Source organism: Zea mays, chromosome 2 (assembly GCF_902167145.1).
Source record: "Zea mays cultivar B73 chromosome 2, Zm-B73-REFERENCE-NAM-5.0, whole genome shotgun sequence".
In the NCBI taxonomy this organism is placed as follows: domain Eukaryota; kingdom Viridiplantae; phylum Streptophyta; class Magnoliopsida; order Poales; family Poaceae; genus Zea; species Zea mays.
In genome coordinates this window covers 46,322,954-46,341,624 of record NC_050097.1, presented here as the reverse complement: position 1 = coordinate 46,341,624, position 18,671 = coordinate 46,322,954, and the positions used below count along the sequence as shown (strand labels likewise).

Below are 18,671 nucleotides of genomic sequence, written 5' to 3'. Positions count from 1 at the left end.
GACAATGCCAAGGAGATATGGGACACCCTCAAAATCGCTCATGAGGGAAATGATGCCGCAATTATCATCAAGATGGAGTTGGTGGAAGGTGAGATGAGGAGGTTTGCCATGAAGAGGGGTGAGGATCCAACTGACACGTATAACAAGCTCAAGACCCTGGCGAACAAGATCTGGAGCCTCGGGAGTACAAGATGGATGAATCATGACGTTGTGTGCCTCATGCTAAGGTCATTTACTGTTATTGATCATCTTGTAAATCTTATTTGTGAAAACCCTAGGTATACCAAAATGTCGCCCAAAGAAATTCTTGGTAAGTTTGTGAGTGGACACATGATGGTAAAGGAAGCAAGGTATGACATCGCCAACGGTCCTCTTCCTCACTACGAGCCGCAACCCGCTGCACTTAACGCAATGACCAACAAGGAGGTGCTTCCCGACAAGGTGACACAAGTTGAGTAAGCCATCCTTAATAAGGACAAGATGGCGCTCCTGATCAAGCGCTCCAAGACCACCTTGAAGGGACGCAAAGACTACCTCAGCAAGAACAAATCAAGGGGAAAGCGTTCATGCTTCAAGTGAGGTAAATGCGGTCATTTTATTGCTCAATGTCTCAATAATGCGAATAACCAGGACCAAGGGAAGGAAGGGAATAAGGAGAAGAAGAAGTTCTATAGAAATAAGGGTGAGGCACACATTGGTAAGAAATGGGACTCAGACTGCTCTTCATCCGAATCTGACGACGAAGGACTTGTCGTCTCTGTCTTCAACAAGTTTTTTGTCTTCCCCAACGAGCGACACACATGCCTTATGGCTAAGTAAAAGAAGGTACATACACCTGACACTCCTAAGTACACTTCCAGTGATGAGGAATCTGATGATGATGTAGATTATAACAAACTTTTTAAGGGCCTTGATAGATCTAAAGCAGATAAAATTAATGAATTGTTTTGTGCCCTTAATGAAAAGGATATGTTGCTAGAAAAGCAAGAGGATTTGCTTTATGAGGGACATGATAAAGTTGTATAAATTTAAAATTCTTTTTTAGAATTAGAGATTAATGAAAGGCTTGTGTGTGATTTATCTTCATGTCATGCTAATATTTCTAGCCTAAAAATGCAAATAATGATTTAAATGCTAGAATTAAAAAAGTTGAATGCCTCTATTTCTTCTTTGGAGCATGTTTCAAATTGTACTAAATGCAAAGATCATGCCTCTACTATTGCAAAGGTTAATGATAAAATTGTTCAATTAAACGTTCAACTTAAAACCTATAAGAATGAAGTAGGAAAAGTAGCTCCCTCAAGCGGTTTTGTTGGGCCTTGCCTTTACCCTCTTTAGGAAGATTCCTCTGTGATCCCTTATCTACCCAGGCAAGCGACTGACGGAAGAGCACCCATGGTGTTGTGCCCTCTCCGTCAAAAGATGATTGACTCCGGGTATGGGCTCTTCCTTCCTAGATTCTTGTGATGGCACTTGTCCCATTTTCTTCCTTGCGCAACCAAGTGATCTCGACGGGGCAGGTGAAAGACTTCAGGATGTCCTTCAGCCAAAGTGGGATGTCGACTCTCTCATCGTAGACCTCCTCGGACTTTTGGGAGAGCCAAGCCGCCACCAACACTGCGCTCGAGGTTGCCGATGGCTAGGGGGCCAGTCTTTGTGTTTCCTGAAGTGGACAGATCATCGCGTCGCAGGTAGGTGGTGACTGGGTGAACTCTATTTTAGTTTTTTTATTCCTCTCTCTCTCTATCTCTTTGATTGTTTTGTGTCGTTTTAGAGTTAGAGCTAGAGGTCTATAACCTTCATGTGGGTGTGGACAAGGTGGTTGCATTCATTCGTGCCCAGGGTACTGATCGAGGAGAGCGCCTCGAGAGTGCCTTCCCCCTTTAAATGAGCTCGAAACCAGAACACGGTCGACCATTTGAATATTGTTGGTTAACAATGATATGATTCGTGGGGCGTTCGACACGCTTTGACCATGGTGAGCCTCCCTCGTGCTTGGCTTTACAGGCCTTCACCGGAAGCGTCGCATCTAGCGACCTTTCTGATTTCAATCATGGGCTCTCGACACCGCTCACGCGGGTTGAGGTTGAGGGCGTTAAGGGCCTCGATGTAGTGTTGGGGCCTTCAAACAAAGTTAGTTGGCAGGGCACCACCCTGACCATGCCACTTTCTAGGCTGATGTTGATGCAGGGGTCACCACCGGCCTTTGCTCTCCTAAGCAGTGGGATCGGGCTTCCGGGGCCCTAATGGCTTCTACTTTGCCGATGAAGGAGAAGATAAGGCTCCTTAAAATGGATCACCGTTCCGGGAGGTCTGTTGTCGTCGTGGCTTGCCATCCGGAGCTTGGATGATCTCGTTGCGAAACGTGCAAGGCCCCTACCTAGCGCGCCAACTGTCGGTGTTTTGTATCTCGTTCCGACAAGTAAATTTATTTTGCGCGTTTCGGGCTCCAGAGGATGTGTGTGGAGGACACAAGATTTTATACTGGTTCGGGCAGAACATCCTTACATCAATCATTGGTGGCTTGCACTACTGGCACTATTGATGATCAAACTTGTAGTAACGGTTACAACAGTCGAGAGAGGGAGGAGAGGATCTCAGATCTCTTATCGGGGTGGAAGTGGAGCTTTAGAAGCTGAGAGGTGGAGTCCTAACTAAGGGCCTGTTTGTTTACCCCCATGGATTATATAATCTGGATTATTTTTGGAGGATTATATAATCTGGATTATATAATCTCGGTAGTCCTGTTTGTTTATCCAGATTATTTGAGTTGTTAATAGGATTCTTTTGTATGAGAAAGACAAGAATGCCCTCTATATTTGTACTAGGTTGAAACTCATATACGAAAAAAAGTTCAATTGACATTAGCAAATATTGCATTAGCAATATTATCACGGAATGCATTCATGTCACCTTCTTCATCCCCAAATTGACTAGTACTAGACGCAAAAACGATTCGGTGGATTATAATGACAATGGTGGGTAATTTCTAGGAAACTTGAAAGGGTAGTGGGGAAGTGAGAAAAAAATAATCTGAAATAAGCACCTCCTCACTTGCTTATGAATTATCATAATCCAAGGGGTTAGATTATATAATCTAGGCAAATAAGCTGGACTGTTTAGGATTATTTAATCCAGATTATATAATCTGGGGGGTAAACAAACAGGCCCTAAGTCTTGGCTTGGCGGGACTCCGACCTCTTGGTCCTCGTCGACGCTCCTCCTCGTGTGGCCAGTCATTTATAAAATTTAAATAATGCAATTGATATGGTATTATTAAAATTATATATAGAAGTCCGTATGGTACTGATGGTTGCAATGCGGTGGTGAAATAACTAGATTAAAATGACAATTTTTTTGTATGGTTAGCATCACAAATGGATTACAAAATCTTTTCTCGTAATAGTCTAACACACATTTGTACATAATTTATCGTTGTATTATATGTTTTCGTTGTAACGCATAATCACTCACCTAGTATAATTAAGAAAAAAACTGTTTTTGCATGTCTAGGTAGCAAAGCAACATAATATGACCGGTTTTATTTATGGATCCTATAAATGATATTTCATTGCCCTGTTTCAATATATGTACACATTATTATGTCAACACTGTACAAACATCTCTTTTTAAGAAAATATAATAATGTTAAGGTTTTTAAAAGAAATATAGATATAGACTATATCATCCATCTAAAACTAATAATGTACAAAAAAAAAAAGTACAACGCGTCCGCTGCCGAGACGACGAAGAGATAAACCCAAATGGAATGGACCACCAGAAACCAAACCGTCGTCAAGAGGATCGGAGGGAGGGCCGGATCGGAGGGGCGGGCGCTGGAAGCCACGGTCTGCTTTTAGGGTTTCTCTCCCCTCGCCGAGACAGACAAGTACTCCACCACACACACGCGCCCTACCCACGAAATTCACAAACCCACCGGAGGCACAGAAATTTCCCAGGCAAGGAAAAATCCCGTCCGAAATCCAGCGCTCCAAATCCGTTCGTCTCCTAGGCGCTCCCCCGAACCCGTCACGAATCCCTCAGATCCCCGCTGAAATCCCTCAATCCTCCGTGCTCGCCGCCGCCGCCTCCTCCCTGCGACAGCCGCGGCCGCGGATTTCCACCCGAGGGTTTCGTCTCGCTCTCGCTCTCTCCGCTCTACTGCCTCCACAGATTGGCGCGACCGACCCGTCATCGAGGACCTTCTTCCGCCCGAGAGGCCGGGGCTCCTCCCGCGGAAATTCACTCTCGTTCAGAGGCGGCGCTCTCCTCTTCATCGCCGCCCCCGCGCTCTGCTTGTACTGGAGTGGCGCGGGGTGGAGATCCACCCGGGCGTGGATCGATTCCTCTTCGTTTCTTCGTTCGGTGGTGAGTAACCCTAGCTTGGATTGTTCAAAGGATTTCTGGATTGTTCAAAGTATTTCCTTTGGTTTCATGTACCTACGGATTTGTTCTCGACGTGATAGTCTGCTAATACAATCTAATCCGTGCATGGCCTGATTAGTTTTTTATCCTTTAGGCGCGGAATACCAATCTATAGAAGTGCACGAGGAGTTTTTATATCCCCGATTTTTAGGGGGTTCAACTGAACTCCCATGCCCCACGCTAAGTCCGCCCCTGGTGGTGGTGGACTGAATTGGTGGACACTGTTGATTTTGTCGTGGGCATGGAGCGAAGTGAGCCCTCGTTGAAGCCAGAATGGCTGCTGCGGCCCACAGTACCTGCCACGACCCATAAGCCGGTGACTTCGCCCCGCGCAGGTGAGCTTGTCATCTAAATCCCTACTGTCTGTTTATGGCTATGGATAGCATTTGTGTGCGATTCATTGCAGTTTACATTTATGGATGTTACGTCAAGAATTTGCAACAGATAGATTTATGGTGACACTGGATAATATTAGAGTGCAGTTATCCCACTGGTGCCTAGATTTTTACATGCCAAGTGGCGCCTCTTTTGTGCATGGTAGAATCTTTTAAAGCAAGCTTTCCGTTTATGCATTGTTTTAATCTGTCATTGCGGTATATCAGCGATATTTACATGTGAAGTGTTCTACTTATTATGCTGCATGTAAATCAGGACGGTTTGTGGTGGTCCATGTTATCTCATAAGTTTTGCTAACTATGGTAACTTTTGAGGGAGCTCTTAGGGAGTCATTGCTTTGGATATCAGCCTTGCCCTGTATATTAAGAAACTGAAGTTTATCAGTTTTCTATGATAATGTAACTGTACTGACTATTATGAAGTTTGGGGTTGTTTGTAAGGAAAATTTTCTGTTTGGAGTAAATGGGGTCTTCGTATAAGCTTGGAGGTGGTTCCAAGCATTGTTTTTTTGCTTGTTTGTTAGCCCTGTTTTGGTGATGCCTTTGTGGTGCGGGTAGTGGCAAGCCATCAACCTCTACCTTGGTGTGAGCAAGGGTTAGGAACAGTTGATACACATGATTCTGCGGCTGTGAGAACACACTTGAGCTCCAACCATCAGTGGTGTAAATCACATCAGTTGCCTGCAAGATAATCATCCTGTGCTTTCTGTATTTGGGTTTTCTGCTTATATTCTTGCCTGCCATATACTCGTATCATGTAGTGCCCCATTATATATGCAACTACATTTACTCCGTGAAATCAATGTTTCATTGGGAGCTAAGAGAAGTTTTGTAGGTGGGTTAGACATGCCTGCTGAGTTTGCTCATCTACAAAAATACAGTATGGACCAGCTTAGGATGGAGGCCCTAAACGGCTTTCAATCAATCTTTAAGTGCTGTGTGTATGGGTAGAAGTCGAGCAGTGCAAGATTAGGCTGTCTCCAGCAACGACCCCTAAATTTCATCCTCTAAAGGAATATTCTCTGTCCTTTATAACACTCTAAAAGATTCCATCCTATATATTTTCATCATCTCTAGCAACATTCTCTAAATTCGGTTCTATATATCTATAGTGTTACCAAATTTCACAATATACATTGTTTTGTTAACTGGTCGCTTATAAAAAATCGAATATGCTACACTATATATTCATTTAATGGTGGAATTAGTATTCATTCATATTTAACCAAACAACCAGACATTTGTATTGAATTTTTTACTTGTCGGCCATGCAAACAAAAAACCATTAATGTGCTGTCGAAATTGAATTATGGACTAATTAAAATAATTATATTATGTAATCTACATTACTAATCCTTATTTACTGATGAAAATGTTATTCGACTATATTTTGTAAAATAAATTCGTATTACACACGTATATACATAGTTCGTGTTCGTGTCTCTATTTTCCTTCTCAAACAATTCGTCGAACGAGTGGACTGCATTGCTTGGGGAGTTGCTTTTTTGACGCCCATGGCCAAGCGCCATGGTGGTTCAAGCAACGGAGGTTTGCCGGAAGTGTGTAGAAGATGCCTAGCTGCAGCGTCAGGACGTGAGTACTGGAGGCAAGAACATAGGAGTATGTGATGTCGTCGTTGTCCGACATGGATGTCAATCCTGCCCAGCTCCTGCCCATGTCCGCCATACTAGCATTGTCGGAGTTCTTCCGCCGATGAAGTGGATGTTGCTGGCCGAGCACGCGGAGGTCGTGGTAGTGGTGAGCGCATGGATGCGGAGGCGAGCATGCGATCGCCGGCTGCAGCGCCCGCTATACCAGCATCATTGACGTTATCATGCGACGAAGGGGGATGCTGCTGGCCGAGCGCGCGCTGGTCGTCGCGAGCGTGCGGTCGTCAGCACGCTATCGCCAGCAGCAGCGCGCCATGGTGGGAGACAAACTCGAGCGTGGGGACGGATAGCGGTGGAACAGCAACACTCTACATTTAGCGTTCGCTCGAACTGTGCGGGCGATTGAAACGCTAAATTTAGCGTTCAGGGTTGTTTACCGAACCTTGCTGGAGGCAGCCTTAGAAGCCAGGGTGATTGGTGTATAGTTGTAGAAACAAAGGAGATTAGGGAATTCTAGGTCTGGCGCCTTGATTTTCCACCTGCAACACAAAGCAAATGGTGACCATTTGGATTAAAAACAATTCATAATTAACTAAGCAAGTTTGCCACCATCTCATGGTTTATGTAAATGATATGATCAATTAGCCAATTACAGCAGATATGTTGCTTTCTTGGCACCACTGGCTTGGATCTGGCTGCATGAAGTGAGGCTAAAATTTGGAGTCTGTTTGCTTGGAGATGTGCTTCAAATTTATTAGGAGTGATCAATTGTCTTGTTGTAAGGATGCAGAAGACTCAATTGTTTCTGGGTACAAGTTGAAATAATGGGTTCTGGGGCAGTTGAGTGCACACCCTTTCAGTTATAATTAGTGTGTTGTTTGAGCTTCATCCTCATGTGCCTGTGCATTTATTTTGCTGCTTGTGACTTGGCTGCTTATTGGTGATCATAGTATAATGATTATATCTTTATATTTTTGTACAGATTAAAAAGTAATTCTCCTTTTTTGCTTATTTAATCTTTCGTCCTTGTGCGTAAGGAGAACTCTTTATGTAGTTTACGACATGTCTTGTTCTTACCAAATATTGTTTTCAAGTTTCAACGCGGCAGTAAACTATTTAATAGTTTGGTAATACTTGGTTCACAATTTTCATCTATGTACATGAATTGTTCTTTATTTGTCAGTGACACTAATCTGCATCGGCACATCTTGAACTTCTCTTTGGCATTATGTACTCAGAAACACTCTTTATTGGTTGATTTTAGATGATCACGGCAGGGGTGCTTCATCAAGAAACCGTTCATCGGGACGAGATCGTGATCGGAGCTCCCAACAGTCCTCGTCTCGGAGGGGTTCAAGCTCTAGTGGTTCAAGGAGGAATGATCGCGATGGTACAGGGAAATCAAGAGGCTATGGTAATTTTGGAAAGCACAGCAAGGATAGGATACAAGAAAAGGACTTGGATTTTCGTGAACGGGAGAGTAGGTTGGTTCAACCAGATGATCCTTTACGTGATGGCTTTGAGTCCTTTAGCTCATGCAGATCTGAAAAGGACAGGCTTAACCGTACTCGTTCAAAGGTGGCCATACCAAATCGGGCAGGAGTAAGTTTAGACAATGGTAATGTATCTAAAAAAGATAATGGTGTCATCTCCTTTGAGCGGGAATTTCCACACCTTGGTTCTGAGGACAAAAATGGAAAGCAAGACATAGGTCGAGTTCCGTCTCCTGGAATTAGCACGCCAATTCAGAACATACCATTGGTAGTATCTGATGGCTGGAATTCAGTGCTTGCAGAAGTACCTGCCTTAGTAGATCCAAACATTAACTCTGTTTCCTCTTCCTCATCACCCGCTGGTTCTAGTAAACCGATTGAAGTGTCCAACTCTGGGAGTGCGTTAAGCATGGCTGAAACAGTGATGCAGTCACCGTTAAATATTTGTACCACACCTCAGGTAGTTAATCAGTATGAGACTATGAGGTTTATGTTTCTCTGTTTGCATTTCATTTCTTTTTCTTGTTTTGAATATCGTTTATGGCTTTTTTGTGCTATATTGATTGTTCTTTTTGTTCAGTTATCAATTGATGCTCAGAAGATTGAAGAAAGAACTATGAGGCAGTGCATTTTAAGACCTCTAACACCATCGTCAAACAAAATATCTGTGAGTGCCCTTTTTATTGCCTTTGTCCCAATGAATGCTTAATATCTGTGCGTGCATGCCGCTTGATAGACATGTTATAATCTCATTAGTCTCTTTCCATCTTGTTTGGTCATTATTATGACCTTTTGAAGAAAGCACAAATAATTCAAGCAGTTCAGTTATGTGCAAAGAATTCTTGAACTTTTAACACCTCTCTTTTTTATTTAGCATTTGATTGTATGTCTACACATCGGAATATCAAGTTATGCAGCTTACTATCATGTGACCATATTTTGTCTATGCTATTTGTTAACGATCATAGGGCCTGTTTTATTGCTCGATGTTTCTATTTTTGAACTAAGATTACCCAATGTATTATTTAGTCTTTAGGGCCTGTTTGTTTACCCCCATGGATTATATAATCTGGATTATTTTTGGAGGATTATATAATCCAGAATATATAATCTGGATTATATAATCTCAGTAGTCCTGTTTGTTTACCCAGATTATTTGAGTTGTTAATAGGATTCTTTTGTATGAGAAAGACAAGAATGCCCTCTATATTTGTACTAGGTTGAAACTCATATATGAAAAAAAAGTTCAATTGACATTGGCAAATATTGCATTAGCAATATTATCACGGAAGGCATTCATGTCACCTTCTTCATCCCCAAATTGACTAGTACTAGGCGCAAAAACGATTCGGTGGATTATAATGGCAATGGTGGGTAATTTCTAGGAAACTTGAAAGGGTAGTGGGGAAGTGGGAAAAAAATAATCTGAAATAAGCACCTCCTCACTTGCTTATGGATTATCATAATCCAAGGGGTTAGATTATATAATCTAGGCAAATAAGCTGGACTGTTTGTTTGCCTCTTAGGATTATTTAATCCAGATTATATAATCTTGGGGGTAAACAAACAGGCCCTTAGTTCACCTATGACATAGTTGTTGACAATTACCTTAGGAGCGCTCAGAGCTGTCTTTTTATCAGTGACTTATACAGACGAAGTTGCTGGAGAACTGGTTGCCTGGTTGTTTAAACAGACATGTTTGGAATTGAATCTATGTAATTTTTCCTGTTTTCAAAATATAAAACCCTAAATATTTTATGGCATCTGTTATTTAAATTTGCTAGATTTCATACCGACTATTTTGCAAGGCACATTCTTCATCAATCATTTTTATCAAATAGAAAGTTTTTGTCTGTTCAGCTGTTGCATTAGGTCATCGAACTGTGTTAAGACTGGTTTGCCAATTTGACTCGGACAATTGAAGGTCACAAGGGAGACCAGAGATAGATTTTGCAACATGTGTGTTCCTGATTATTGATAAATCGCAACTCATGTTACTCAGTCAATCTTCACATGGACTTTGTGTTGTGCTTGCAGCATTTTTGTTGGCTCCAAGTAGCTAACATTTGAAAAGTTTGAGTGGTGAAATTATGTATGTTGTATTGCAATAAACACAAGAAACAAGCCTAGTACTTAGTTTCAGTTTCAGCTGCTACTCTTGATTAAAGCAATGTTTTTGTGCTTTGAGCTTATATTATTACTATTTTCAGAAACTGCGATCTTTTTCTACAAGCATCTGTGATTATTCCACCTAGTCTAATCTGGCTATAATTCATCTCGTAGCTACTTATTATGACTATTTCACCTAGTCTATAATTCATCAAAATCTTATGAAACGAGCTAATTTGGAGCAGGATCCAAGTCTTACGAAAGGAACTTATCTGAAGCAGGATCTTGTTTCCATCTTTTTTTGTGCTATCAATAGCCTGTAGCTGTAAATTTTTTGTGTGCTATCAATAGCCTGTAGTTTTTTTTCTTCTAAAGAGTTTTTATGAGAATATGGATTTTTGGATAATCTAGTTGTCACGAGAATCCGGATATCGCGGGGCTTGCATACGAATGAAGACGAAGGGATCTGCACGGTTTAGGGTATAGAAAGCGGCTGATTCCTCCTGTCGCGACAAATTGACGGATTTTGCATTCACGTTGATTTGGGCGACTTTCACAGAAGCAGACTGAGAAGCGAAGCATTAGACTGAGAAGCGAAGCATTTGGCTGCTAGAAGCCAATTCCGATGACCAGAATCTGGCCAGAAGTTGAAACAAAGCCTATATCACTTGTCTAAATGATTCTGACATAGATTAGGCCAAAGTAAAAAATTTAAACAGTTGGTCAATATTATTGCTTATTTGTCTGTTCCTTATTTTACTTCACCATCGGCATTGGAATGTTAATATTTTTCCTATCTTCACTCACATGCAGAATATAACTATGTTTGAGTGAATATCTGTGTTTCTTTGTTTGTTTCACATATCTGTCAAGTAATGCTCTCTTTTCCTGAATAGTGTAATGTTGGTTTGAACTAATTCATTCAAATTACTTACAGGCATCTATTTCCTTGGATAAGTTATTAAAATCCAAAGGTGCAAGAGCTGGAGAGTCTAATGGACCTATCAAGGTTGCTCCACAGCTGTCAATACAGCCATCTAGCAACTCTGTTCGCACTCCAGTCAAAACTGAGCTCGTAAAGCAATCTCAATCAGGCAGCCTTCAAGTCCTTAGCCGTGAGCAGAATGGTACTGTAAATACTGCTGCCAAAGACATCACCAGCAACAATCCTGTGAGCCCTGTTTTGGGTCGATCTTCTTCAATGGAACCTATGAGAAAGTCTATTGTCAACCCAAAGCTTAAGGTTGGTACTAATGGCCGTTCTTTGCATCCTCTGCAAGGTTCATTTGCAGACAGAAAAGCAAGTGCAAAAGACAAGTACAAATTTTTTGAGTTGTTGCGAAGTAAGTCTGTAAATGGTTCAAGCGCTGCTATTGAGTCTCCATCTAGCCTGACTGATGATCAGCAGAACTCTAATCTTGATTTGCCTTTCAAGTTTATTGAAAATGGGAACAGTTCCTGTGAAGAAGCAAATTCTTGTGAGGGATCACAGCGACACTTGTCGGACAATGAGGAAATTATTCCACCTTCAGAATCTCATGACGTTTTAGATGAGGGATCTCTGGGGATTCAAGTTGACGACAAGGGTTCCAGCTCTTCACCAGTACTTGGCACACAAGATATATCTTCCAAGAAGCCCCAGGAAGACAATGTTGATATTGTTGTACCTGTTTATGTAAATGATGGTTCTGTGATGCCCAATTCTGTTGACAATGAAGCAAGATTGCTGTTGGAGGAAGCCAATCCTGCTCAAGTGTTACAGCACATTGATGCAAGGGAGGAGAATCCCTGTCCTGCTCAAGAGTTCGAGTCCATAGGGGCAGGTGGGGAGGAAGAGTTGAACCTCCTGAGATCTATGGGCTGGGATGAGAATGAAGAGGTTCAGCCTCTTCAGCAGGAGGAGATTGCTGATTGTGTAAGTGTTTGATACGTTCTCTGATCTATCGACCAAAATTTATTGTTATGCCATATTGAGTTTAGGAGGCCCTGAATCTCATAGTTGATGTGGTACTTCGTAGTGCATATTTACTGAAGCGATGATGTATCCCCCTCTCTTTTATTTTTTGTAGGTAAGGCAGAACGTCAGGCTGCAGCAGAAGCTTCAGGAATGCAGGGGCTGATCGCCGAATCAATGGAGCAACGTCACTGTGCGTCACCATGCTGAGAAGATGTGGGCCGCGTGGAGGGAGCTGGGTTTTGGACTTTTGGTACCTTCCGGGCAACCGATCAGATAATGATTGTCTCTAGCTTAGCAAATGGAGAGTTTTGTTTTTGTTAATGCTTGTTCAGCATTGTGGGGGAAGGTTTCCTGGTAGAGCTGACAATTTTCCCCCATTGAGAAGAGGTTTTAGGGTTTCTCTTCCTCATTTTCCCAGAAGGAATACACCAAATGGAAGTCTTGTCTGGTGTTGGAGGCACATAGGTGTGCGTTGCTCTCAAAGAAGAATAGGTTGTCTCTTACTTTTCGCCGCTATGTTTTCTTTTTTGGAAAAAAGGGAAAAAAGAATGATCCAGCTTAACATGAAAAAGGTGCACAGGGATTGCCTTGGTCTTTAATCTTGCTTTATTTGCGATCTTTAAAGAGAACGATCGAGCTTAACACTTAAATAGATGACTGTCGAAATGATAGCAGCTTGAGTTGCTCACCGAACCAACACATTCGTATATTGTGATAAGAAGCTCCCCCATGAAAGGTTCTCTACTTTTGTTCACTTCATTTGTGTTAAGAGAGATAAGCACTTATTAACTGCTCTGGCGGTTGCTGGACCCAGGGACATGGTCGCTGCACGTTCTCTACCCAACAGATGTGGGTTTGTATTTTGGATATGTATCTATTATACTACTCTATAAGAGCATAACGAGGGCGTGCACATGCCTCAACATGCCCCCGCCACACTGACCTATGCCATTCACCATCGCGCAGTCACTGCCCTTCCCCACGCGCCTCGGCCGCCACTGTGCCATCACCGCCCGCCCCCACGCGCCTCGGCCGCCATCTGTGCAATCGTCGCCATCACCTTCCTTCCCCACGCGCCGAGGCCGCCATCCGCGCCATCACCTTCCTTCCCCACGCGCGCGCCGAGGCCGCCACCCGCGCCATAACCTTCATTCCCCACGCGCGCGCCGAGGCCACCATCACCTTCCTTCCCCACGCACCGAGGCCGCCATCCGTGCCATCGCCTTCCTTCCTTACGTGCGCCCCCCCTCCGTGTGTGCCCCGCCCTTGTCCTTCGCTCACCCTATGCCCTGCCACCTCCGCCGTGACAGCCTCACTCACCTCGGATATCCATGGGACGGCGCAGTGCGACCCCGACCTCAGCGTTCCATGGAAGGGCGCGATCCACTCTGCTGAGCTCCTCGTCCTTGCATAGGCGTACGCGCAGGCCGAGGAGCTCTCCATCGAGCGCGAGCATCTCATCGCTGAGCTCCAGTTCTTGCAGAGCGCCAGCCGCGAGCGCGAGATCTCCCAGGCCCACCTCCAGCAGGTACGAACGATTTGGGTCCTGGCTCTTTGTCTTTGTGGTTGGATTTGGGGAAGGCCATCTCTCGGTCGTGGGAGCAGGAAGGAGAAGCGGCGGTCCAGGGACAAGCTGTCGTCGTCGTCGGCGGGGGCGGGGGCTGTGAGGACGAGCACCAGTCCAGGCTGCGGAGGCAGCAGTTGTCGCGGTCGCTGTGGATGCGGCACGTGAAGGTCATCATCGCCGTCGACACCGTCGTCTACCACTCTGCCTCGTGCTATTCGTGGCCTGGCCGGCGGTGTGCAAGGGGTTCCAGTGTGTGTCCGGGTGATGGTGGTCAGTCATGTACAGTGTTTTGAGGAGAGCTGAGGATGGATTCAATGCAAATTGCCTATTTTGATTGATTAGAAGAGGGTACCTGTATGTCTGTTTCCATGGCAGCTTCTATTTTCCTGCTGCAGCTCTTCTGAATGTGAGAACAAAAAAGTGCAGAACCTTCTCATCAGCGATGGGGGAACTAGATGGTGAGGAGGAGGAGGAAGTGGAGCGCATCCTGTGACGGCGATGCGGGTAGCACTAGGGAAATCCAGCCGCATCTACTCGCCTTCGCTCAGGCTTTTCCCGCTGGCCACAACTCTGGGACCATCCACATCTACATCTGGGACAAGGTAAGCATGGTCTGTATAAAACCCCAAACGACGCTCTTGAACTCTGAACCATGACCCCGAGTCATTTCCTGATTTCAATTCCAGCCGCAAGTGGTCGTCTAGAGCTTGTGCATTACTGAAAAGAAAAATCCCTATACCAAGCCAATCTACTTGGTTCTTTAGTTTGATTTTATTTTATTATTTACTAGAGTTGTTTTGGTTATTAATGTTTCAATTGCTGAAGTTATACTCTGCATCTTGTTAGTGCATAACTTACTATTATGTACTGCACTGATTCTTAATTTTCAAGTTTGCTAACATTGGAACCCAATAACTATGCAATCTGAAGGGTGAGATAAAGAATTATAACTATTTATCTTTATTTTTCTTCTCATACATTCATGTGATATACTTAGACCTTTTTTGCTCTGGTTCAGTGGTATAATCCGCATCTTAGACTGGGCTGATATTATTAATGCTCACATAGTTCCTAGAACTGGGATTGTAGATGGCTTGAAGTTGAAGGTACTTTATGACATATATACGTAAGCCTTTTGCAATTACTGAGTTAAAGAGAATAGTCCATGCTACAACTGCTAATATCTAATATATTGCATTTCTCATAGTAACTATTGTGTTCTAATATCTAATATATTGCATTTCTCATAGTAACTATTGTGTTCTCGCATTGAAGGGTTTACCTAAAGGAAAGGGCCTACTTTTGCTTGCTGAAATGAGCTCAGCTGGCAACCTTGCTTGGACTACACTACTGCGGTTGTAAAGAGTGTCGAGCAACATCCTGCTTTGTAATAGGATGTAGATCAGTAAATCCTGCATCTTGGTCTCCAGCGCCGTCGAGCCCAGCATTCATCCATGCCACTCCTGGAGTTTAGATGGCTGTTGGAGGAGATGCCCTTGGGCAACAATATAATACTCCCATTTTTGTGAGTGCATTTTTGCCATTCGGTTCTCGTTGGATGGCTCACTTGCTTCTTGTCGACTGGGGATTAGGTGTGTTGGGTTGTGGCCACTGGCCGGCGACAGCTAGGAACAACAACCTGTAGTAGGTGTCAATTGAGGCGACATTGCGTCAGGAAGCAGAAGACATGCACACAATTGGTGAATGACAACTTTGCATCTGTGATTTGGCCCAAGAAAGTATGTTCTCCTTTGCGTCCAAAATATGTAAGTTTGCTGAATTTCATAAACTCCTTTTATCCTTGACGCAGATTTGTTCTTAACACTTGGTGGGAATAAAAAGGAACAGAGAGATAGTGGTGAGAGAACAACAACTCCACAATTCTTGAGATCATACAATGAACGTTTTATTGTCTTATGAAGCTATGGTATAATTAGTTTTTATTTGTTGTTGCACAGATGGATGGCCAGGAGAGGCGAGGGCCACCTCACCGTAGATGGAGCCCACGGCGCACGCAAGGAGTGGCGCACCTTCTCCGGCTCCTTGCTCTGCTCCAATGGCGTCAATGTCCACGTGCCACGTCATGGAGCGGATGCAGCACAATTGGCTAGGTACCATTTTCTTTCCAAGCGTAGTATCTCTTTTGTTCTTGTCAAATCATTTTAGTTCACTTGGTTCTTTTTATTTAGAATATCTTGGAACAAAGTGCAACACTTGTGTGCAGCCTGGTTAGTGTGTCTCCCTGTTCCATGAGTTAAATACATTTTTACTGATTAGTTCCCATTTCTTGCTAGCTGTATACATGCATCTGTTCAATCCATGGCTTCTCGACGCTCTCCTAGGTAATTTTCCCGTCTCTTCATTCGAACTCATAGCAGTACCACACAAGTTTTTCTTGATTATTGGTATACTCGGATCAGTGGTAAAATGAAAATCTATTTGTACCTGGCTAAATTAGTTCGTTTATGCTTTCTTGCCCGTTTTCTGCCATCTTTCTCTCTTGATAATTTTTACACTCATTGACCCTTTGACTTATAAGAAATAACCACACAAGTTTGAACCATTTGTTCTCCTGGTTGTGAAGTGTCCATTTCTTGCCCGTTTTTTGCCCGATTCGATCTATTCATTGCTTGATTCAAGTCTGCAACTAATTTTGTGTCTATAAAATGCATAGATAAAATGGGGTTACACTGTTGTAGATTGGCTAGATAGAGATTTTAGATGATCTTAATCTAACTGTTTTCACTACATTAAGTTCTGAATCTAACTGTTTTCACTACATTATTGTTGTTTACCTTCACATTTGGTTTAAAAAATGCTGGCGATATCTGCTGCGTTTACATAGCATCATAGATCTTAACATCGGGAATCCTTTTTTTGATTAAAGGTTTTGGACTTCAAAACTTTGTCATGGTCAAAGCTAGAAGCTAAATCACAAGCAGAACCATCCGAATTAGCTGGAGCAGTTTCATTTTCAGCAAGTGCTGGTCATTCACTGGTAATCACCAAAAGCTCTTTTCACTCGAGTCTTATTCCAGTTTGTTAGCATATAATTGTATAGTGTATTTGCATCTGGCTTTAATATCTTTCATATTCAATGGGGAAATAAGATCCTATGTCTTGCAGGACATACTAGAAAACCTGCATAAGTCTTAGTGGTTAGGCTAATATTTCACTCATCTTTTGCTATTTATTTATTAGTGTCTTAGTTATTATTAATTATGTGCATTTTATGACAGTTAAGGAGTTTGATCCACAAACCTGCACTTGGTCTACCTTGTGTACTTATGGAAGGTCACTTGTATGACAGTAAAGACACGACCACCTAACTGAACATGCCCTCAAAGGTTGCAGTTCAGTTTGCATCTCTTCATTTTTACAGTTCCAGGTTGCAGTTTTTCATAGCCTACTTGAGACATTACAGTGTCCTACAGCTGAACCTGAAATTATCTTCAACTTGCTACTTCAAGCTAAACTTGAAACCGTGACTAAAGAATTGCAAGCCACAGACCAGGTGCTTCACCGCATTTCTTTCATGCACCACCTCTTTCAGATTATGTTAACTGAAAATAAGTTGCAAACTTCCTCAATGGTGAGGAGGCTGGCAACTGGCTGGACATCAAGTGATCGAGCCACTGGAAATGTTTCTCTGTCAATAAGTTTCTCTCTTTTTTTATATAAAAAAGTGTCCAGAACCACTGGTCTGTGGCTTGCATTTCTTTAGTCATGGTTTGACTGCCTATATGTGCCTAAAACAACACACCAATTTCGGCATCCATCCATTCATGTGACTGCTCGCAGAACTAACGAGCTAAGATTCCTCCCCTCACCGGCGCTTGTTCCCATGGTCTCCCAACACCGAGCCGCCAATTATTCCCACTGTCTCCTCACCACGAGATGCTGCCCTTGTGCTCTGCATGCAGATGCAGGTGCTACCGAGGAAGAGGAGGCGCTCCCGGTCCTGGCTTCTAAACGTTGTGAACCAGATCTTGGTGCGGTTGCCCGAGTAGTTTACTCGTCTAGAGGAGGGGTTTGGTTGTCGACCCGATTTGGTGGGGGCTTCGCCACTGGGATAAGGGGACAGTTTGGCCTACTGGATCTTTATTGCCAGTTGTTGGTTCTGTCCTTTCCATTGGGCTGGTACTTTCTTGACGGATTGGTTAAGCGCTGTCTGTGGGGTTGTTGTGCTGCTCCTCCCTTCATCTCGTTTTGTGGTGATTGGTGGAGGGGGAGGAGGAAGAGCTAGGAGGATTCTCTCGCTTGTTCTTGGGTCAGTTCTTGGCGCGGCAGGATGAAGTATATGAAGCTTGGATCAAAGCCGAATGTCCTTTAGGGCTTATTCGGTTATTTTCAATCCATATGGATTGGAGGGGATTGATACGGATTGAAGGGGATTTTGACTTACTAGGGATTGAATCCCCCTCAATCACCCTCAATCCATATGGATTGGGGTAGAACCGAACATGCCCTTAGACGGAGGGGAGCAATATCAGGTTAGTTCATTCGTTCCTGCCTTAGCACCACATTTCTTTCAGATTATATACAGAGACATGTACCACCCCTTTTTCTCAGGTGCCTTCCTAATTTGTGGAAAACATGTACCACCCCTTTTTCTCAGGTGCCTTCCTGGTCATCAGGCGACGCTCTTGATGGTACATGTTTTGATGGTTTTCATTACATAGGACATGTGAAATACTATTAGAAGAACATCCGCGTATAAATAATTATCTTTTAGATTTTTTGTCTTGTTAGCATGAGCTCTCTCAAACATTGTCTCTGCAGAGGACTATGATGCTGATTATAAATTATGTGTTGTTTTTCTTACTATAATCATTGTTGGCTAATATTTTAACGAATAGTTTGCGCTCCGTTGCAACGCACGGGCACTCACCTAGTATATATATAAACCAATAAAGAAACAGAGACATTCGACTCATCCACTTTCACCCGTTTCGGTTTTACTCTAAACACGCTATCAGCCACTCACTTCTCCAAAGAGGAAAAAAGGCAACGACCAAACAACAATTCTCAGACGAGGTTTTACTGGAGGCAAGAACTGAGGGCCAAGAAAGAACACCGACGAGAAAGTTTAACAGGAGGCAAGAACAGGGAGGA

General features: G+C 43.3%; 1 protein-coding gene and 1 pseudogene across 3 annotated transcripts; both read left to right on the top strand.

The window, feature by feature from the left end:
* Positions 1 to 3,739: 3,739 nt before the first annotated feature.
* LOC100273515 (uncharacterized) lies at positions 3,740 to 12,588 on the top strand. 2 transcript variants are annotated; one of them, XM_008669303.4, is made up of 6 exons: positions 3,740 to 4,368; positions 4,505 to 4,760; positions 7,695 to 8,383; positions 8,504 to 8,590; positions 10,970 to 11,947; positions 12,102 to 12,588. In XM_008669303.4, the coding sequence occupies exons 2-6, from the start codon at positions 4,667 to 4,669 to the stop codon at positions 12,150 to 12,152; spliced, it is 1,899 nt and encodes a 632-aa protein (XP_008667525.2). In that variant the 5' UTR covers positions 3,740 to 4,368; positions 4,505 to 4,666; the 3' UTR covers positions 12,153 to 12,588. The 2 variants fall into 2 exon arrangements, with proteins under 2 accessions (XP_008667525.2, NP_001347192.1); NM_001360263.1 differs by having other exon boundaries at positions 3,884 to 4,368; positions 4,520 to 4,760; positions 12,102 to 12,586.
* A 537-nt stretch (positions 12,589 to 13,125) lies between these two features.
* Positions 13,126 to 18,395, top strand: LOC100192906 (LOC100382013-like pseudogene; annotated as a pseudogene). Its single transcript, NR_153423.1, has 9 exons — positions 13,126 to 13,517; positions 13,983 to 14,158; positions 14,832 to 15,295; positions 15,367 to 15,414; positions 15,515 to 15,667; positions 15,851 to 15,898; positions 16,444 to 16,554; positions 17,480 to 18,049; positions 18,175 to 18,395. The product of NR_153423.1 is annotated as a protein-like pseudogene (transcript).
* The last annotated feature ends 276 nt before the right edge of the window (positions 18,396 to 18,671 follow it).

What these genes read in the sequence shown, in the direction of transcription:
- LOC100273515 (XM_008669303.4), top strand. Translation starts at nt 4,667, where the DNA reads ATGGAGCGAAGTGAGCCCTCGTTGAAGCCAGAATGGCTGCTGCGGCCC. An exon ending in GGTGACTTCGCCCCGCGCAG is followed by an intron (nt 4,761 to 7,694) that starts GTGAGCTTGTCA and finishes GGTTGATTTTAG; the next exon opens with ATGATCACGGCAGGGGTGCT. An exon ending in CATCGTCAAACAAAATATCT is followed by an intron (nt 8,591 to 10,969) that starts GTGAGTGCCCTT and finishes AATTACTTACAG; the next exon opens with GCATCTATTTCCTTGGATAA.